Source organism: Penicillium maclennaniae (assembly GCF_028827695.1).
Source record: "Penicillium maclennaniae strain IBT 15551 chromosome Unknown utg000007l:1.0-4884863.0:1.0-4888362.0, whole genome shotgun sequence".
NCBI classification, from domain to species: Eukaryota; Fungi; Ascomycota; class Eurotiomycetes; order Eurotiales; family Aspergillaceae; genus Penicillium; species Penicillium maclennaniae.
Genome location: NW_026623219.1, coordinates 1,037,503 through 1,058,491, shown reverse-complemented (window position 1 = coordinate 1,058,491; position 20,989 = coordinate 1,037,503). Strand labels below are relative to the sequence as shown.

Sequence of the window (20,989 nt, the reverse complement as noted above, 5' to 3'; positions counted from 1 at the left end):
TTGAACACATTCAATGAACTCAACGATTCGATCCTGTCCATATATAGCCGCTATAGCGCATTGCGTCGGCCAATAGCGCTAGTATGAATTCGAACCTTCATTTGGATACAGCAGCCGTTCATGACCCGACAATGTCGGAATAGACGTTCAAGAAAGCCGGTAGAAATAAGTCTTGAAAAGTCCAATCGGTCGTATAATTTCACCCTAGCATGGGTCTTTCCATCATGAGGGGGTCAGACCATATAGTCTGTGTAAGCTCCCACTCAGCTTGACAAGGCATTTTTTCTTTTAAGTTTTGGAACTGGGCATACCAATCATATGGAACGCAAACTTGCAGTCGAGTCCACTCTCGACCTTTCGAAAGTCTCTTAAATGGCCTAAGAAGTGCTTTTAGCCTCTCGTCATCAAAATAACCGGACAAAACCTCCCACGACAGTACTCGAAGCTCCAAGCGTAGCTGATGCACGCTCTGAAAACTTTGCTTAAACAACTTGAAGAACGCTACATAAGTGGTCATCCAATCATTCTCATATTGTCCAGGTCTACAGATATCAACAGGAAATGAGATATCCATAGCTATAATAATAGATGCACAGCGCGGTGACAAAAGTCGCGACATAAGGAACGGAGTGTCCATAGCCTTGTTCATCGCGAAGACATTTGCCTCATAGAGAATTATCGATGCTTCCTCGTAGCTGCACCACACGTAAGACACCGTCCAGATATCGGATGAGTTCCACTTACCTAGTTTGATAGCTCCTCAGCCACTCTACACCGCCAATTTCAGGTCTTTTCTACAACAGACCCGCCTCAGCACTCCAGTCTGGACAGCAATCAACGTCAGGGTCCTCCGGGAAGCAATCACATTGTTCACAGACAATGTGCCACCACTCCCAGCGGGACCCGCCACGTTTCGGCTACGGTCGAAATGGCGACGGCTCCTTCCAGAGATATCGGATGTGCACTCGCCGACCACCCATAAGCTCGAGATATATCAGCCTCCTAATCTCAGTGGGTAAGCGGAAAAATGAACTCTGGTCTTAGAAAATGGGCTTTTGAGAACGAAGTGTGCGTAAGCGGTATTCTGGTGGTTGGATTGGAAGTTTCCAACGATTGAATAAGTCGCCATTGATCTCACAGGTGGAATCTGAAATTCCTATTGCGACTGGAGAATTTTCCTTCAGTGTGAACTTGGATTCTTGCTTAATCTTGCTCTTGAATAATTTAGAGAATATTCTGGGTGCCATGACGGTGTGCGGGTGAAGGGGCGTGGCAGCGCGAAAGGTGAGGACTTTGTATGTACCCGTGGGTGGGTGGATGTCAACAATGCGTGGCAAAATGCCTTCCCAATGTTGAGGAGTGCCGCCGCGGCGGTCAGGGGGGCGTATGGACGTCCCAAATACCAAGTGGAGACATTAAAAGGCGGCTAATTCTGGCCCCAAAAATGGTCGGTTTGGCGTCAGTTCCTTGAGTCCTCATATTCTAGATGCAATGTCGTGAAGCGCGTGTGGCGTGGAAGGATGTATTCACTTAAAGAGAATTGTCGTCCATCTCATTGTCGTCGTCGTCATCTTCACTTCCGGTAAAATGATCCATATCCATGTCCGAGTCCGAGTCACTCCCACCGAAGGGATCGCTGTCGTCACCAGACTCAGCCCAGAAGTCCTCATCCTCCTTCTCCACGATTTCACGGGAAGATGCTTCTTGAGTCTGAGTCGGCATTTTAAAGTTCGCTGGCCGGTGTGCTTTGGATTCTTCGACATTGCCCTTGACTATGGAGCGGAATCTGTCTGGGTCGGTACGGTAGATCACGGCAGCGTCGACGTTGGCAGGGACGAGACCTCGGCGTCATCGAGGAGGGAGAGGATGGAGATGAGGACGGACTCAACTCGTTGAGCCGGAGACCAGCGTTCGGCGGCAGATTCGCCGGACATTACGTCTTCACCCGGTGGATGAAGGATGGAGATGCATAGTTTGCCATCCGGGTAAATGTTGGGATGGTATATGGGCACAAGGAAGCGGAACTCTGCGTATTGTTTTGTTAGTGATCCTGTGCAACGTAGACACGCATTCACAGAGTCCGCTACAGAGAACTTACGGGGAGGGCTATAAGGATAGTTCGAGGGAAAGGTCATAGTTGCTTTGAAATACCCGCCGTAGTATAGGGAGTCCTCGTTCAGGACAACGAGTGCGACGTCCCATTTAAAGATGTCGTCATTGTGAAGCTGAGCGCCGAGCAAGAGTCAGTACTTGGTCTGAGAGGAATCCAAAACAGGGCTTTCCAACGGGGGGTGTAGAACTCACTTCGACGTTAACCCATTTCTCTTTGGTGAGGGCCCGGAATTCGTTCATGAGGATGCGTTCCGCCATGGTCGTGGGAAAAGATAGAGATGATGCGAGTCGGACTCTCACAGGCTGCAGGGTAGTGGTAAGGGAAGGGAGGAGCAGGGGAAGGGGAAGTGGAAGTGGAGAATGGGAAGATGATGTCGGGGCGCAAAAAGGGTAGGCTTCGCGAATGTCGAAGAGATCGGGCAGCCCCCGGTGGCAAAGGAGCACAATTCTTCCCGTCAGACTCGCCACAGATAGGCTAAGGATACTACAGGAATTTCTCCTCCTTTCTTTCTTCCACTGTATCCCCCTTTCATCCAGGCACTTAGGACTAGGCTCTAGGCATGAGATCGATCATCGAACGGGGCAGAACAAGGCGAACGCTATCGGTGGGGAACTTGACCGCGATAAGAAACGATCAACGCTGCAACGAGTCATAGGAGGAACTCCAATCTTCCAACCTGCACGGGAGTAGATTGGAGCTCAGGCGCATAGAACCCTCTGTTTGTCTTCTTCGAGTAACTTTTAAGTATCATCGCATAGCGTGGTAGGATCTCGTGTCTGAGATACTCGCTCCACCACGCAAACGTGGTGGCGGCGCATGTCACCCTGACCGTTTTGCTATCGGAACCGGACCCTACGCTCCACCGCCGGGTTTAGTCGAGATCCCTACGCTAGGTACACCTAAGCTCTTCTTCTTTCCCCCGCCGTCCTCGTCTCCTTTCTCATCCTTTTTGCCGTGGACAACCCTGCCTACCCTCCCTCAATCTCATCAAGGCTCCCGCCAAACGGCTCTCGGTCTTCCAGAGCCAGAGCGAGAGAGAAAAAAAACGCTTCGCTTCCGGTTTCTGTCCGACTGCAATGCTAGCCTCGCCCTGCGTGCTAGTGGAAGATTGTTGCTGAGACCCGGGGAGGTGGTCATATTAATACCTGTTGCATCGCTTATTGCTATCCTCGCGACTTGATCCTGCTATTGCTGCTCGGGAGAGCTATCCTAGCCGTTCACATTCTGCTACGCAGATCATGCTCCCGCAATGCAACGGTCCCGTTTGGGCCATCGATGACCTTTCCAAATGCTTCCAGCGCAAGTGAGTCTTCGCGTTTTTCGCTTTCCTTTGCCGACCGGCACCAAGTCCGTCGGAGACCGTTAGACCCCGCGCCGGCTAATCACTTCAATTGGCTAGTATCTTGCAAATCACGCTTCCGCTCGCGGCCTGCGCTATCTCGTTGCTTGTGATTATCGCCCGCCTCGCCCACCGCTTCGTGACTGAACGCAAAGGCGTCGCTTACAAGGTCCTTGCAAACGACGGGCCCGAGAATGACCTTCCTAATGGCCTCGAAAGCGAGTCCGATCCTATACTCCTGCAGGCTGTGCAGAGCGAACAATCACAGTTCGAGGTCGATCGCCCGCGTGCAGAACTCACCATTGTCGCTATCGAAATCGCCTCGCTGATCGGCCTGGTCGCGCTTCACGTTGTCGGCTTGACCACCGACGGCTGGGGCCGTCATGGGGCCGTTCCCGCGACGGCTGGGTTGATCTCATGGGGCTACATATTGTTCTTGGTATTGGTTCGGCTTTTGCTGTCCACCATGGATATTTTCACGGCTCCAAGGCTCTGGACCCATACCGCCCTGTTGTATAGTGCCCAATGGCTGTTCAACATCATGGTATTCCGATCTGCCATCATTCACCCAACTTCACATCACGCCATGACCCTCAGCAGCATTCAATTCGCCCTGAGCACATTGCTTCTTTTGATTGCTCTGACTACCCGTCGAGGCAACAAGCCGGTCTTAGTCGAGCACGAGGAGGGATTGGAGCCCCCGCGACACCCCATGGCCAGTCTTCTGTCTCTTGCGACTTTCTCTTGGCTCGATCCGTTGGTCCTGAAAGGCTACCGACAGCCTCTGGAGCTGAAGGACGTCTGGAACTTGACCCCGTCTCAAAAGGCTGCCACTGTGCTGACGGACTTCCGTAAAAGGCAAATGAAGGGTTCATTGGCCTGGAAATTGATTCGATTCTTCGCCTCGACCATTTTGATCCAAGGTCTCTGGACCATTTTCGCTAATCTGTTCGTCTTTGTTCCGAGTATGCTACTCAAGGCCATCCTTGAATACGTCGAGGACCCCCCGTTCGACGACTCCCAATGCGGCCTGGTTGTATGCCATTCTTCTCTTTTGCTCCGCCATTGTCCAAGGTGTAGCCGACGGCCAGGCCCTGTTTATTGGGCGGAAGATGGGTGTCAAAATTCGTGCCATCATCATTGGGGAAATCTACGCCAAGGCGCTTCGACGTAAAGCCGGTGCGTCTGTGGAGGCCACTCGCAAGGCTGTCGGGGAGCCCGCTGCGTCACAGGACCCAAAGCAGAAGAAAAGGAAATTCTTTTCTTTCGGTCGCAAGAAGAAGGACAACAATAATAATGATACCGAGTCTGGCAAAAAGCCCGAGTCTGATTTGGAGGATGCCAACGTGCAGGCCAATGTCGGGACCATCATTAACCTGATGGCCATCGATTCGTTCAAGGTCAGCGAGGTTGGCGCCTACCTTCACTTCTTGTGGGCTAGTGTTCCCGTGCAAATCATCATGGCCATCACACTCCTCTATAAAATCATGGGTTTCAGCTCTTTCGCTGGCATCGCGTTGATGGTGTTCATGTTGCCCATCAACCTCTTCATCGCCCGGCAGTTCAACAAGGTCCAGAATGCGATCCTTAAAGGTACCGACGCCCGTATTCATGCGACCAACGAGGTTCTCCAAAACATCCGCATCATCAAGTACTTTGCCTGGGAGCAACGGTTCCAGGACATTGTCAACGAGAAGCGCAAGGCCGAGCTCAAATCCCTGCGCCGTCGCTACATTCTTTGGTCTTCCGCCGCTACCGTCTGGTACGGAACACCGATATTGATCACATTCTTGTCTTTCTTCTTATACACTGTCGTTGAGAAAAAGCAATTGACCCCTTCAATCGCTTTCCCTGCTCTGTCAATGTTCTCGCTCTTGCGTGTGCCCTTGGATCAGCTCGCAGACATGGTTGCTCACGTCCAGGAATCAAAGGTCTCCCTTGATCGTGTGGATAAGTACCTGAACGAGGAGGAGACCGGAAAGTATGATCAACTGCGTGATAGCAGTGTCTCCGATGGACCGGCCAAGATCGCTCTGGAGAAGGCTACCTTGTCCTGGAGCACTTCCGGTCCTCGGCTGCAGCCCTCTTCTTCTTCCGATGATGGTGCTGATGCCTTCCGTTTGATCAATCTCGATGTCAACTTCCCTGTTGGTCGTCTCAGCATTATTGCTGGTCCCACTGGCTCCGGAAAGACATCTCTTCTGATGGCCCTGCTCGGTGAAATGAAACTGATCGAAGGCCGTGTCCATCTCCCTGGGGGCATGACGAGCCGAGCAGATCTCCCCGTTGACCCTGCAACTGGTCTAGTTGATAGTGTTGCGTACTGTGCTCAGGAGGCCTGGTTGGTCAACGCCACCGTCAAGGAGAACATCATTTTCGCATCCCCTCTTGACGAGAAACGTTACCGCGCCGTCCTCAAGGCATGTGCTCTGGAACGCGATATCGAAATCCTCGATGCTGGCGACCAGACACTGGTTGGAGAAAAGGGTATCAGTCTGTCTGGCGGCCAAAAGCAAAGAATTTCGCTCGCCCGTGCTATCTACAGCAGTGCTCGCCATCTGCTTTTGGATGACTGTCTTTCTGCCGTCGACTCTCATACAGCCAAGCACCTCTTCCGTCAAGCTCTTACTGGCCCTCTGATGTTGAACCGTTCTTGCGTTCTAGTGACACACAATGTCGCTCTCGCTGTTCCCCAGGCTGATCACGTTGTTGTCCTTGAAAATGGAAAGGTCGCTGCTCAAGGTCGCCCAGACGATGTCGCCGCTACTGGTGCCCTTGGGGACGAATTCTTGAAGTCCCGTCCTGGCTCTCGCGCCAGCTCTCGTGGACTTTCACGTGCGCCTTCGGTTCGCGAAGAGGACAACGCGGAAGAGCCCACCAATGGAAATACAAACAAAATTAACGGAAAGAAGGAGGAGAAGACAGAGCTGTCTGAGGGCAAGGCCACTGGCAGCATCAAATGGTCAACTGTGATCATGTATCTGCGCTCCATGGGCTCCGGATACTACTGGGTCCTGGCCATTTCGATTTTCTGCATGCAACAGCTTGGTTCGGTGTCGACTAACATCTGGATTCGCCAGTGGGCCAACGCATACCACACTGCTAGTGTCAATCAGCAGGATATGGGTAGCTATGCCGCTGCAGCTCATCTCAAGCCTCCCACTTTCAATGTTGGCAGCGTTTCCAAGGTGAGCACCTGGGTTCCTCAGCAACTCAGCTCTCGCTTCTCAAGCACTGCCGCAGATGGCAAGGTCAATGTGGGATACTACCTCGGTGTGTATGCTCTCCTCGGCTTCCTGTACATCTCAATTTCTCTGAGTCGAGAGGCTGTGTTGTTCTGGGGCTCGCTACACGCATCATGGAAGATACACGATCGTCTGCTCAAGGCAGTCATGCATGCCAAGTTCCGATTCTTCGACTCCACGCCCCTTGGTCAGCTTATGAACCGATTCTCTAAGGATATTGAGTCTGTCGACCAGGAAGTTGCTCCCGTTGCCATTGGCATGCTTCACAGCTTGGCTTCCGTGATTATGATTGTCATTCTCATTTCTGTTATCACTCCTGGGTTCTTGATTGCGGGTGTGTTCATCACTCTCGTGTACACTGCGCTTGGTGCCGTCTACCTGAATTCTTCTCGTGATCTCAAGCGTCTGGAGTCTGTGCAACGTAGCCCGTTGTACCAGCAGTTCGGTGAAACTCTCAATGGTATCGTGACTATCCGTGCCTATGGTGATGGACCTCGCTTCATGGTCGATAATCACCGCCGCATCAACGCTTACAACCGGCCCCACATTTATCTCTGGGCTAGTAACCGCTGGCTTGCTCTGCGTGTCGACTGGACTGGAGCTTTGGTGTCCTTCTTCTCCGCGACCTTCGTCCTCCTCAATATTGGCAAGATTGACGCCGGTGCAGCTGGTTTATCTCTGACGTACGCCGTGACTTTCACGGAGAACGTGCTTTGGCTTGTCCGCCTTTACTCTGAGGTTCAGCAGAACATGAACTCCGTCGAGCGAGTGCGTGAGTATTTGGAGGTTGAGCAAGAGGCTGCTTCCGTCATCGAGGAGAACCGCCCTACGACTGAGTGGCCCAGTGAAGGTGCTGTTGAGTTCAAGGGTTACACTACCCGCTACCGTCCGGACCTCGATCCTGTGCTCAAGGAAATTTCTTTCTCTGTGAAGCCCGGTGAAAAGGTCGGTATCGTTGGTCGTACCGGTGCGGGTAAGAGTTCATTGGCTTTGGCCTTGTTCCGTGGCCTGGAGGCCGAAAAGGGCCAGATCATGATCGACGGCGTCGACATTGGCGCAATTGGATTGCGGGATCTGCGCGAAGCAATCACCATTGTGCCTCAAGATCCCACTCTGTTCACGGGTACTATCCGCAGCAATCTCGACCCCTTCGGTCTGTTCAGCGACGCCGAGATCTTCACCGCCATTCGCCGTGTCCATTTGATCGGCTCTGGCATTTCTGGCGCCACCACACCCGCAACCTCGAGCACATTCACCGCCGTCGAGGGCAACGGCATGAATGGTAGCACCCTCACCGTCGCCGACAACAAGAACATTTTCCACAACCTAGACAGCCTGGTCTCCGAGTCCGGCTCCAACCTTTCACAGGGCCAGCGCCAGCTCCTCTGTCTCGCCCGCGCCCTCCTCAAGAAACCTCGCGTCCTCATGATGGACGAAGCCACCGCTTCGATCGATTATGCCACCGACGCCAAGATCCAAGAGACGCTGCGGGAGCTCCACGACAGCACAATCATCACAATCGCCCACCGTCTCCAGACAATCATTGACTACGACAAAGTCCTAGTCCTCGATCACGGCCGCGTCATCGAATTTGACCATCCCTGGATCCTGATCAACAAAGAAGACGGTCTGTTCCGCAGCATGTGCGACAACAGCGGCAATATGGATGTTCTCCTTGATGGAGCCAAGCGTGCATTCGCCGCCAAGCGTCTTGTCGACGACTCCTAAAACACACACTTAAGTGTCTGTCCTTTTCTGTTTTATTATTACTTATCTGCGTACATATTTCTGCCTGGTATCTCCTCGTTTTTGGAGGTTGCAAAAAAGAGTTTCAATGTAATCTTCCCTATTCATATTTTCGTTATGGGCGGTTGTTCTGCTGTCTTGTCTTGCGTTGGTCATTCTTCGTGGCCCTTCGCTTCCCTCCATTTCTTCATGGCGTACCTGGGCATCATTGCTTTACCGACCCTTCCCTTTCCCTTCTACCTTGTCTCAAGACTTATCGTCAATTATTTTTTGCATCTCTATTCTATGGTCCGTGCTTCCCGGCTCTGGACGTGTCCCGTTTGAGGAATGGATTGAGCACGTTTTGTGCCGCTAGATAGATAATGGAATTTGCTTTGATTTTTAAATGTGTCTAACTTTCCAGAAAAACTATCTGTATAGCGTGCCGAGATCAGTCCAAAGATGTATGAGATGCAATGCAATTACGACGATTGTAGGTGGATTCATGTGGGGCAACGAAGTGGATGTACCGTATCGCCCTTGTCCAGATATTTATGACCAAAATTCTACTTAGCACTGGCATCAAGGCTGTACAAACATGCTTGGTATTCACAGGTCGTCATTCTTTCTAGAATATTTGATCAATTCAGGAGACCGAGAAAAGGGGTTCAGCCCCTGAGCCCGTACGCTTGGGCGACAGTATCTATCCATCTGTGGATGTGAGCACATTATACCCGACACGTAATGAGGTAAATAGTTCAGGCTGATCGTCGCGCCCAGAATTTCAACTCAGAATAGGACGATTGCACACGATGGGATCATGCTGGTGCCTGCTGCTTGTGTCACCTAAGCTGAGTAACTTTGGACGTCAATGTGGATCAGGGACTGTCGCCGGACATAGGAACACCCGAGTGCCGATCGCGTGTCGAATGTTCGAACGGCTGGGAACGAGGTCAGGCATCCCTCACGTCTGGATCTCCCATCTCCGATGTCACGGTAAGTTAGGATGGGGATGGCGCAGCGGATCGAGGTCGAGTGAAGATTCTATCGTCATGAGGCCAGGGCGAGGATACGAGCGATCCTATAGCTTCTCGGCAATAGTATTTTTAGGTGGCTTGGCATGCGAACTAAGGAATGCCGTTCTGCTACCCGCGCTGCACAATGAAGCTTGGCATTTGGCCGACAAGAAGTTGAACAGCGTATCAAATCGGGCTGGCATGATGCTACCCGGAAATTTTGAGATACGCAGATATGCTGGGGCGTAAGGGCAATGTTTCGGTGGATTGTTCCCTCAACGCAAACCCCACACCGACTAAGAGACTGCGACAGTCCCTTGCCGCAGACTCCGGACGCAAATAGATCCTGCGCCCGGACCAAGCGTGGATAAGTCCAAGGCCACGCATAAAAGATGCATAAGACCAGAGGGAAGAAAGAGATTGTTTCTGCTGATCGGCGATGGCAAAAGGTAAAAGTAAAATGAGAAACTAATTCAGCGCTCGCACTTGATTTTCCGATAGACTGTGGCCACGCAGGCAGCGCACGCGACGAAGACAAAGAAGGCTATAGGTGGCAGAAGAAGTGGCGTGGACGCCTCCGCACGAGATAGCTCGGATATCAAGTCCCGTAAAGGAAGTATCCGTGCACGAAGGTCGATCCCTGTATCCGGCACTCTCATTGACTCTTGTGTTTGGGAGTCTGCAACAAATCCAGCCTCGCGCATAGATGTGAGACTATTCGCGAGTTCCTCGGCGTCTGGGACTGTCTCTGGGAAGTAGTAGGGGGCGCGTTTGGCGAGATTATGCTCGTGGACTTTGATGTCGGACTTCGTTTGGGTCCACCATGATGTGGGAGTCGACATCTGTTCGTATTCGTGTTGGAGGTCCGAAGTGGGAATTGCTGCGCCCACTACTAGATTAACGATTAATGCTAGAGAGAGCACGGCAAGTAATGTTTTGGGTGACATTCTGGGGATTGCACTGATTGCGGCTGATAAGACGCGGGTGTGGTCACATTGGGGGTGGTATTTCAGCCGAGGTAAGAGCTTGAGGTGGAAGCGAGCAGTCGAGAGTACGTCGTTTAGAATATGGAAGTATACAGCTTGGAATGGAGGAGAGGGAAGTGAGTGAGAAAGAAGAATAATTAGGTCCCAAGATAAGTAGCGCACTCGGCTGTTCGGCGCTGATGGCGCGTCCCCCGGGGGGGTCTTGGCACCGGAGTTTCGTCTTTTATGTCTCTGCTTTCGATGCTTCATTATTTTTGTATTAATCTCGCTTAGCTGATTCTCGGACAGCTGAGAAACAATGGTCGAATTACAATTCAGCGTTTTCCTAGGTTGACCCGCTGTTATCGGCACACGAAAATGCTGACGATATCTGCCCATCGCGGTATGCATCGTGGATCTGGACGATCACACCGTAAGTTCCCCCAACGGTCATGAAAATCCCCAATAGGAACAATACAATATGCAACCCCCATATAGCTTTGCGAAGTACACTTCCCGTCAAATAATGTCCATGGCTGTAGAGCCATAACCAGGCGGGCAGGCAGATGGCCAGCGGCGCAAAACAAAGTGCGCCTACTAGGGCCAATACGTAGTTGAAGATAGGGATGGCGCATGCTAGAATGAAGGAAATGGCAGACATTCCACTAGTGCACCCCAACCAAGTCCCCCAATGCACTACAGTATTGGCCTGCAGGTGGCGTGAATTACGCAGGATTCGCACAAATAGGTACTTGGCCGCGACGTGCACGTACAGGCAACCACTAATAATCAGACCCGGCAGCGCAATACCATAAGCCACCCGCTTGATGGTGCCGCCTGCGCTGCCGAGAGATGGAGATGCGATCCACTTGCCGCACCAAGCATAGATCACTAGGCTGAAGGTCAGGTAGGATGCAGTCACCAGGCTCATGCTCATATAGACCGCCTTAGGATAATCTTTCGGCTTGCGCATCTCCGAGATAACAGGAAGGAAAGCAGAGGTCGCAGCACTCGACACGAAGATAGTGGCTGCAGCTGTAATTCCGGTTGTGAAGTTGGGGTTACCAATTGCTCGGAACCCAAGTTCGAAATCGCCTGTCTGGGGGGCTGCAGCTGGGCGATCTCTTGTGGTCACGCCAATCCTAAAATCTATGAGTCGACAGTATCTCGTAATGTGGAGCGGAACTTACACAATTATGAAAACAGCGACATAGACACTGGCAAATCCAACCCAAGTGAGCCAGCCGATGTGAGAGAACTTGCGTACACTTGCACAGAGGGCGATGATAATGGTGGCAATGACTGAGAACCAGACGGTACAGATGGAGTGCAGCGACAAGGCATTCAATGCAGTCGAGACACCTATGATGCCGGACGCAGCAACAATCACATAGCTGACCGTGAACAAGAAGCCGACGATCTCCTTCAAGATCGGTCCACCGACAACCTGTGCCATATCGGCAATGGAATGGCATCCTGGATATCGATTGCGAAAGTTGCCTTGCAAGATGGCACAGTAGGTGTTCAGAAGCGTCCAGCCCACGACATTGACGGCGCCGGGAAAAGCGCCCAGCTCGTACATGAGAGACGGGATGGAGAGCACACCCGTTGCAAAAATGACTGCACGAAACATTGGTCAGCCTCTGGTTCAGGGTCAGATATCTTGGACTCCCTACTCTTCAAGAAAATCACACCCGCCCTGATCCAGCTCACAGTGCGGAAATCTACCTGACCATCACCCCTCTTGAAAACCTCGTGTTGGTCCTCAACCTCAGCATCTTGCAGATCAGCGCTTTGCATATCGGATGTCGAGTCACCCTTAAGAAAAGGGGACTCCTTGATCTCATCTGACGAGGACATGACCAAAAGTCCAGCTCTTGTGGCAAACCAGACCTCGAGTCTAGATGTCGAAATCGCTGTGATGTTCAAAAACCAAAGTACACAAATACAAGCGGGATCCGACGCAAGGAATATATAGGACGAATCAAGCACACGATACAGGCACTTATCTCACGTCCCGACTTCGCCCAGACATGAGAATGCCATTTGCGTCGCCCAGGCACGAGTCACAGTTTCTGGGGTTTTCAACGTATGGAGCCTTCTAGGTGCGATAACGAGAGCAGTGGATCAGCGGGACTTGCTCACTGTATTTTCCCCACAAATTGAGACTGTCTGATAACAGGGGCCGATCCATTCGCAATGAGGAGCTGCAATCCAGAGCTTCGGGTGAGGTCTGCGTTGGGGTAGAAGGTCAATTGGCCAGTTTTGGTGTAGCCGTTGGAGTAAGCCGGGCAAGTGTGCAGAAAGGCTACTATAGGAGTTGTCTTTCACCATGTTCTAGATAAGATCTGATTGGTGGTATGATCTTCATTTGACGTGATGATGTGGGCAATTATCTGTGTACAGACGCATGCGGATACTCCAGATTTGGAGTAAGGCGTTGGGGTCATATTAGCTACAGATGGAGAGCCGAAGATAAGAACGATATCCAAAGAAAGATTGTATTGTTCTAGTATGAACCTTAATAGAAAATGCTATATGACATCACTTAGTGAGCATCGCTCCAGCTGGGGCGGGCATCAAAGCACCGGGTGGAGGTGCGTTCTTCTTTTTGAAATCATCGCACACCTGCTCCATCGTCACAAACTCAACACCTTCATGTTTCTTGAAGTGCTCGATCAGGCTGATAATAATTAGTGATTGTAAGACGACCCATATTTGATGGCCTACGTACCGTTCGTGCATCAAAAGCACATGAGGTCTTCCCGAAACGTCAGGGTGGATTGTGATAGGAAAAATGAACTCATCGTACTCGCGATAGAAGTAATCGAAATGATCACGCCAAATGTCCTCCACGTCGCGCGGATTGACAAAGCCGTGACTGTTGGGTGCTTTCTTGATGAACATCATCGGTGGCAGGTCATCGATATACCAGTTCGAGGGAATCTCAACTAGCCCAGTCTGCGGACCATGCTCCAACGGCTTCATCCAAGTCTCAGCCTTGGCTTTGTAGTCGATCTTGGTCCAACTGTCACCTGTTCGGAGATAGTATGCCTGGCAGTCCTCGTGACTCATACTGTGGTCGTACTCAATACCATAGTCGAGCAGTAGCTGTGCACCTTCCTTGCTGGTCTCCCACCACGGTGCAACACTGCCTCGCGGTGGCTTGCCCGCAAACTCGGTCAGCATGCGATAGGTCTTGTCGAGGACATCGCGCTGCTGCTCGATGCTCATATCGGTCGGGTTTTCGTGAGAGTAGCCATGCAGTCCAATCTCGTGTCCTGCATCCCGTACTGCGGCCATGTCTTCGGGGAAAGTCTCGAGCGAGTGGCCGGGAATGAACCAGGTCGTCTTGATGTCATACTTCGCAAACATCTTCAATAGACGCCTAGTACCAATTGTTCCAGCCCATACTCCTTTTCGCGCAATTAGAAAGCCGCGTATCGACCAAAACAAAAACACACTTACCTCGGCTGATGTCGTTGGTTGAATCCTCGCCTCCATAGGAACCAAGCCAACCGGCCACGGCATCAACATCGACTCCGTATGTGATAAGGACTCGTTTTGGACCCATGGTGTTAGCAAAGTTGTGTGATTGTTCAGAGGAGAGTTGAAAAGTGTAGCTTTTCTTCGGCCGAACATGCGGGGAACTCTACTAGATATGAACCCTTCCTCCACTCCATCGGAGCTATTGCGTATCAGACCTGTTCAGATCGCCAGCTATCGTGAAATTTACTTCATAACATCTTGTCATACTTCCATTATCATTATCTCGTCAAGATCATCTGTAGTATCTACTTCTAATGACCTCACAGGATGATAGCCCCAGAAGCTGGGCCGGTGGGCCATGTTGGAGTCGAAGTGGAGTCATCTCGAACGGCCCCTTGTCGATGGAGCCAGGCACATTAGTCAACTACGGAATTGCCGACGGACTCCAATGTGCAATCCGCCCATCGGCAATCACCGATAACTTCGCTCTTTTTCACAAAAATACTTCGGAGCCCATGGTGGGTTGAGTATCATAGCCTTCGCGCCAACCTGCAATATGTCGGTCCTGTTCACGAGTATTTCGGAGTAAGGAGCACGGATCCATGGTGGTATTTGTATATCTGGAATAAGGCTGACAAATGATCTCATAGGAACAATCCAGTGAAGCCAGGCGATGTTCAGGAACTCATTCAGCCCTTGGGACTTTCTATCGATCCCTCCGAGGCAGACGATTTTGCCACTCTCCTAGCAGCTGTGCATGATTGTGCCGAGAGCGTCGCTGCTTTGCCGGATTATCAGCCCGTTCCTGATCAAGTCAAATATCCTCGCGAAAATGTGCGGCGACCAACGAAAGACGAGCAGGTGCTAGGCCAGGCATGGGCACATCGGTTCTTGATACGTGGCAATCCCGAAGGCGGCAAATTGACAGGAAAATCCGTTAGTTTGAAAGATGTTATTGCAGTGGCCGGAGTTCCTCAGCTGCTGGGCAGCGATATTATTCCTTCCTGGACTCCGACCATTGACGCGACAGTCGTGACAAGACTGTTGGAAGCTGGCGCTGACATTCACGGAACGTCGACTTGTGAGAATCATTGCCATTCAACCTCATCATATACCAGTGCGCAAGGGACAGTGGAGAACCCACATGCTACTGGTTACTCAGCAGGAGGAAGCACCTCCGGAGGAGCAGCTTTGGTGGCCGCTGGTCTCGTAGATATCACAATTGGAGGCGACCAGGGTGGCAGTATCCGAGTTCCCGCCTCGTTTTGTGGATGTGTTGGTTTGAAACCGACTTACGGGAGGGTTCCTTTTACGGGCATTTCCAGTGGAGATGCCATGAACGACCATGCAGGCCCACTCGCCCGAAGTACCCTTGAAGTTGCAGCGTGTCTGGATGTCATCAGTGGATACGATGGCATTGATGACAAGGCACTCGCAAGTTCGCAGCCCGGCTCTACAGATTTCGCAGAGGTCCTGAAAGCGAGCCCCCAACGATTGGACGGTCTCAAAATCGGTATTTTAAGAGAAGGATTCGAACACGATACTGTGAGCTCCAGTGTCAAGCACTCAGTCTTGAATGCAGCCCATAAGTTCGAAGAACTTGGTGCAAGCGTAGAAGAAGTATCTCTACCAGAGCACCTTTACGGACCAGCAATCTGGACCATTCAGCAACGAATTGCCGGAGCCCAGACTCTACTGGGACAAAACACCGGCCGGAGAGGTTTATATATGACCGAAGCGGAGCAAGCAAGACTGCCATGGACAGACGAAGGGTTCCAGCGCGCATTCCCATCCACGAAGAACGTCATAATCAACGGCCTATATCTCATGTCTCATTTCCCAGGCCTCTATGGCAAGACTGTCAACATCGGACGTCAGCTTTGCGATAAATACCAGGCCTTTTTCGAGAAATATGATGTGTTGGTTATGCCCACAACTCCTGTTGTTGCACCCAAACACGGGAAGCGAGGTCTTCCGCTAGAGTCTCTCAAGCCCAGTATGGGGCTTACTATAAATACTGCTATCTTCGATGTCACAGGTCATCCGGCGCTTTCAATTCCCATCGGCTTTGCTCCGGCTCAGGAGAATGATCAAGTCATGCTACCCGTTGGTATGCAGATTGTTGGAGGACTGTGGCAAGAGGAAAAAGTCTTGCGTGCTGGACATGCTTGGGAGTCTTCTTTTGACTGGAAGAAGATGCAATTTAGCACAGTTCAAAACTAGATTTGAGCCAAGAGATATTCTCGTCTTTTTATCAACTCTAGTCTTGTTCAATCGAGCATTCTCGGCCAACATGTCATCTAAATAGCTCTTGAAAAAGAGTCGAGATCTTTCCCATTAGTAGCATTTCTATTGCTCATTTTGATAAACTTGTGTATGGCTTTATGAGCAATTGAGTCTTGAGCTTCTGTTCCGAGGTTTGCATTTCGATTTCATTTACACCGTGATATAGCCGCCATCTACCAACATCGCATGACCCTGAACGAATGATGCCTGCGTCGAGCAAAGAAATAGCACCACGTCAGCAACTTCAGCTGGTGTTCCCATTCTCTTCATGGGGGCTGTCTCTACTGCTGGTAGAATTGCATCGCGAACCTCCTTCTTCTCCATCACGAGAGGCGTCTCTATGACTCCTGGACAGACACAGTTGACTCGAATCCCATCTTGAGAGTGATCGATCGCATCTGCGCGTGTCAACCCTATGATAGCAGACTTTGATGCACAGTATGCCGCTGCAAAAGAACCTTGTCAGTAAAGACCTCCAGAATCTAAACAAAGACGGAACAAGAGAGACTTACGGGCATTAGGACGACTGACGACCCCCAGCTGACTGGCGATATTTACTATTGCGCCACGCTGTGGCGGGCGGCTAGCTTCATGACTGGGTAGAGGATCTTGGACGACCATCTGCTTTAATAAGGCGCGAGAAGATAGCCAGCATCCTCGATAATTGATATTGTTGACTCGATCGAACTCGGCAAGAGATGTCTCTGATGACCTAGCCGGTACACCAAGCACGCCAGCACAGTTCGCACCATAGTCAACACGTCCAAAAGTCCCCACGACTTTATCAATAAAAGATTCCGTAAATCGATCGTCAGCGACGTTCCCGGCCAAAGCCAGGAGGCGGGCCTTAGGGTGAGCGGCAGCGACTGCTGACCTAGTTTGCTCAAGAGTACTCTCATTCACGTCTGTAATGGCAATCCTTTCACAGCCAGCTGCAGCGAAGGCCTTTGCAACAGCTGCTCCAATACCTTTTGAGTGCATGTCAATAGAATGATCTGCCAATGTGGGGTTGTGTATCAAAAGAACATACCAGTTCCACCAGCACCGGTCACCACGGCCACACCAGGAAACAAAGTTCGGAACGCCATGATTGCTATTTTCCCTCTAATTCAAGACCGGTAGATATATCAGCTGTTCAAGGCCGTTAGAGTCAATTGATAGGAACATCGCCGATCAAGACGAAAACGGTAAGGGCAACAATCAAAAGTGGGGGACAGTTGGAGTCACCGCTTCCAAAAGGTTTGGAGAAGCGACCGTAGCGCTCTCCGCAGCAAGACTTCGCCCCTCGAGTCCACTTTCTTCCTTTCTCCAAGTGCTCGGAGTACCTGATGCCATCCCCATCACCCCAGATATCGGGCCGCGGCGCAAAAGCCCGGATCTGTATCCATTGCGGTCGGGCTTTTCGACGTACAGAACATTTGGAGCGCCATGTGCGCACCCGTAAGTCCCGTTGGGGTCATGTTACCACATAGAATGGAGAATGCTGATCAGGCCCAGATACTAAGGAGAAACCGTTCATTTGCTTCTGTGGGGCAGCTTTTACTAGACGCGATCTGCTGAAGCGCCATACACGCATCTCCCATCAGGATGGCCTCGATTCTCCAGAATCGCAATCCAGCTCTATGGCCAAGACGGCTTTCCAACCACCCCACCACTCTGCACCTGCAGCTGCACCCATCTCGCCGCAATATGATGCATCGGCCCGTCCAGTAGGGTCTATGCCGGAGCATCCTGCTGTACATCAATGGCCGACTACACAACCTACACATGTCGAATATCTGGCGCAAAACCAGCCTGGTAACATAATGCCTGCAGGGGCTCCTAATCCTAGTGCAGTTCCGGATGGACATCCTGGCATGCATGATCCTGCCATGATCCAAGCTGCTCAGTTGCTTCTTCCTGGGGATTATCAAGCTGCCCGTGAGCTCTCCTCATCGTTATGCGATGCTACTGCTAACAGTTACTTCCAGCACTGCCTTATCTTCCCGAAGATCTCAATCATTTTCAGGAATTTACTACATTCTTAGACTCAATCGGACTGCCGGCCGAGTGGTTACCTAGTGAGGGAGAGGCGACTCAGCTGAATGAGATCGTCGTGGAAGATCCTCAGAAGACGTCACTTCTTTCCCCGGAACAGCCAAAATCTCGCCGTAGCCTAAGAGAGGAATCGCGAGGAGATTCACCTTTTCGATCATGGCTCCCATCAGTGCCACGGGGCGACCAGAGCCTAGGAGCCCTTTCCGATTCTGGTATGTTTGATCTTGCTTCACCGTACTCGGAAGCTTGCTGTTCGCCGTTGAACTGTGACCCTAATAGTCGCCAGAACCCCCCACAAGCCACTAAATCCTCTCGATTCAACATCTCAGAAGACCAGCGTTTTCGCCTCGCGGCCTCCCTTGAAGACTTCCGCAATGTCATTCCAGACTTTACCCTTCCGTCACGCCATACTTTGACCCGATACATTACGTCTTATTTTGAGGGTTTTCACCCACACATTCCATTTATACACATCCCGACCTTCCGCTTTAATGAATGTTCCCCAGAGCTCGCGTTGGCAATTATGACAATTGGAGCACAGTATCGATTTGAGCATCGCAATGCTGAGCGGATATTCCATGTTTCCAAAACAGTCTTATTTGAACGCATGTCAAGAGAATCTCGCATTGCGTCGCAAGCAGCTTATTCGGTGCCCATGGGAGTTCCTCCTTATACTGATCACCAACCAGGCAATAATGGAGCAGCAAATACCACCTCAAGAAAAATGGAGGTCATACGCTGTCTTCTGGTCCTCATGAGTTATGCTACCTGGGAGCGAGCTGGGCTGGTACAGGAGGCCTTCCAGCTTCAAGCACAATTAGTTCAGCACTTACGCGATATTGGATTGTCGGAGCAACACTCTGATTCACGCGCTCAGCCCTTGGATTGGTATGAATGGGCCGATCAGGAGTCCGTTCGACGAACAAAGCTCATTTCATTTTGCTTCATTCATATTCACAGCGTTGCTTATAATGTCTATCCCTCCCTTCGCAGCAGCGAAATGCATTTGCGACTTCCTTGCTCAACACGAGAATGGACCGCAAACAGTGCTTCTGAGTGGGAAGCTGCTCAGCGAGACAGAGGTCCCCAACAATTATTCTTTCAAGATGCTCTGACCCTGTTGCTACAGAAATCACGGTCAGCGACACCGGTGGAGCCGATACCGGCACCTTTGGGCAATTATATTCTTCTTCACGGTCTGCTCCAGCGAATCCACATTGTCAGTGAGCTTTCGTTGCCAAATGGGAACCACTCAACAAGCCTACCGACCGAAGAACTCAACAAGATAGAGTAAGTCTTCCCAAATTTATTGCACTTTCATCAGCTAAACAGACTGATAGGCGAGCTCTGCGTTCCTGGACTACTGTTTGGCAACAAGCTCCAGAATCCAGTCTCGATCCACATAATGCCAATGGGCCAATACCATTCACTTCGAGTGCCCTCTTGGGACTCGCTTACGTTCGACTATCCCTGAATCTAGGCCCGTACCGCCGCCTAGAAACTCGAGACCCGAAAATGATCGCTTCTTCACTTTGTCGTTCTTCCAGGCCTGAAAGAAGCTACCGTCTAATTCCGGCGCTCATCTACGCGGCACATGCTCTCAGCATACCCGTCCGGCTTGGTATTGATCATATTGCACGCAGTCAGGCATTTTTCTGGAGTGTGCGTCATTCACTCGCCAGCTTTGAATGTGCGGTCTTGTTAAGCAAGTGGTTGTTCACGCTCGCCGAGGCCAGTCCAGACCAGGCACTAAGCGGTATGTTCTGGCATCCCTAGAATCTTCTTCACCCCCAGAATACTCACTAGGGACTCTTGCAGAAAACGAAAGTCGTATCCTCCGCTGGACACGGTGCATTGTCGAAGAAGCATACTCATCTATCGATATTGAAGATGAGTCTGAAACACCGCCAAATCTTGAGCCCGCTGCTCTAGGTATGGCGGTTTTGAGATTACGGGCGAGACTGTTCAAGCGAAATACCCAGTGGCCGTTTATCAATTGTCTTGGACAGAGTTTGGAGCATTATATGTCTATGATCTAATTTTTATGAATACAGCAAGTGATTGTACATGTGTGATGTGAAATGTGACCATACGTTGACGAACTGGGAATCCCACATAGAAGATTTACTGAATTATGACCTGAGTGATAATCCATGGGCTTCCAGAGCATAGGGTGAATTAAACACCCTCATTTCCTAAGAGGCTCGCGGAAGGACACCTAGTCTCTTGCATGAAGGATCGAGTGGATTCATGTCGGCTGCGTCTCAGCGAACATTTGTTTGCATTGATTGAAAGGCCTGAAAGGTCCCGCGCAAATGAACTAACCTGTCTGCGCTGCGCAAAACGTACTCAGGCCTAAGGCTAGGAGCGATCTCTTCGTTGACAGTGCTGGGCGTAAGATTCCTTGATAGGAAATAGAAACTCAGATCCGAGAAAGACGAAAGGTGCATTTATCATGATCAACCATAGTCATTATGATAGTAACGACATTACGTGTCTTGTCAACGGAATGATGTTACCGGAAAGAAAAATATACATTACATATCAGGGATACTGAGAGAAACTTAAAGGTGGCACGCGTCCGATCGAAAAACAAAGGAGAGAAACGAAATAGAAGAAGATTGATGATTCCTGCTCTGGAGCGAGAGCCTGAGGCTCACAGAAGCCATTCTCTTCCATCGTACATCATATGCTACTCATCAAAACTGAATTTAAACATTGACTTTTTTTGAGGTGTCCTCATCAATAATTATCTAAAATTATATGGCAATTGC

At 50.8% G+C, this 20,989-nt stretch overlaps 8 protein-coding genes across 8 annotated transcripts; 3 read left to right on the top strand and 5 right to left on the bottom strand.

The window, feature by feature from the left end:
• Positions 1-1,530: 1,530 nt before the first annotated feature.
• Positions 1,531-2,370, bottom strand: N7477_007609 (uncharacterized protein; the record flags this gene model as incomplete). The annotated part of the gene is made up of 4 exons (XM_056969272.1): positions 1,531-1,786; positions 1,813-2,026; positions 2,099-2,225; positions 2,305-2,370. 4 exons carry the CDS (start codon positions 2,368-2,370, stop codon positions 1,531-1,533), a joined length of 663 nt encoding a protein of 220 aa, XP_056819304.1.
• A 981-nt stretch (positions 2,371-3,351) lies between these two features.
• N7477_007608 (uncharacterized protein) lies at positions 3,352-8,425 on the top strand (the record flags this gene model as incomplete). Its single annotated transcript, XM_056969271.1, has 3 exons — positions 3,352-3,416; positions 3,513-4,488; positions 4,544-8,425. 3 exons carry the CDS (start codon positions 3,352-3,354, stop codon positions 8,423-8,425), a joined length of 4,923 nt encoding a protein of 1,640 aa, XP_056819303.1.
• Positions 8,426-9,911: 1,486 nt separating this feature from the next.
• N7477_007607 (uncharacterized protein) lies at positions 9,912-10,385 on the bottom strand (the record flags this gene model as incomplete). The annotated part of the gene is made up of 1 exon (XM_056969270.1): positions 9,912-10,385. One exon carries the CDS (start codon positions 10,383-10,385, stop codon positions 9,912-9,914), a length of 474 nt encoding a protein of 157 aa, XP_056819302.1.
• A 364-nt stretch (positions 10,386-10,749) lies between these two features.
• N7477_007606 (putative neutral amino acid permease) lies at positions 10,750-12,036 on the bottom strand (the record flags this gene model as incomplete). The annotated part of the gene is made up of 2 exons (XM_056969269.1): positions 10,750-11,545; positions 11,594-12,036. 2 exons carry the CDS (start codon positions 12,034-12,036, stop codon positions 10,750-10,752), a joined length of 1,239 nt encoding a protein of 412 aa, XP_056819301.1.
• A 911-nt stretch (positions 12,037-12,947) lies between these two features.
• Positions 12,948-13,778, bottom strand: N7477_007605 (polysaccharide deacetylase family protein; the record flags this gene model as incomplete). The annotated part of the gene is made up of 1 exon (XM_056969268.1): positions 12,948-13,778. One exon carries the CDS (start codon positions 13,776-13,778, stop codon positions 12,948-12,950), a length of 831 nt encoding a protein of 276 aa, XP_056819300.1.
• Positions 13,779-14,448: 670 nt separating this feature from the next.
• N7477_007604 (putative amidase) lies at positions 14,449-16,115 on the top strand (the record flags this gene model as incomplete). Its single annotated transcript, XM_056969267.1, has 2 exons — positions 14,449-14,477; positions 14,543-16,115. 2 exons carry the CDS (start codon positions 14,449-14,451, stop codon positions 16,113-16,115), a joined length of 1,602 nt encoding a protein of 533 aa, XP_056819299.1.
• Positions 16,116-16,328: 213 nt separating this feature from the next.
• On the bottom strand, positions 16,329-17,266 carry N7477_007603 (SDR family NAD(P)-dependent oxidoreductase; the record flags this gene model as incomplete). The annotated part of the gene is made up of 3 exons (XM_056969266.1): positions 16,329-16,624; positions 16,691-17,146; positions 17,209-17,266. 3 exons carry the CDS (start codon positions 17,264-17,266, stop codon positions 16,329-16,331), a joined length of 810 nt encoding a protein of 269 aa, XP_056819298.1.
• Positions 17,267-17,506: 240 nt separating this feature from the next.
• Positions 17,507-20,254, top strand: N7477_007602 (C2H2-type zinc finger protein; the record flags this gene model as incomplete). Its single annotated transcript, XM_056969265.1, has 5 exons — positions 17,507-17,618; positions 17,676-18,098; positions 18,149-19,505; positions 19,556-19,971; positions 20,034-20,254. 5 exons carry the CDS (start codon positions 17,507-17,509, stop codon positions 20,252-20,254), a joined length of 2,529 nt encoding a protein of 842 aa, XP_056819297.1.
• Between the last annotated feature and the right edge of the window lie 735 nt (positions 20,255-20,989).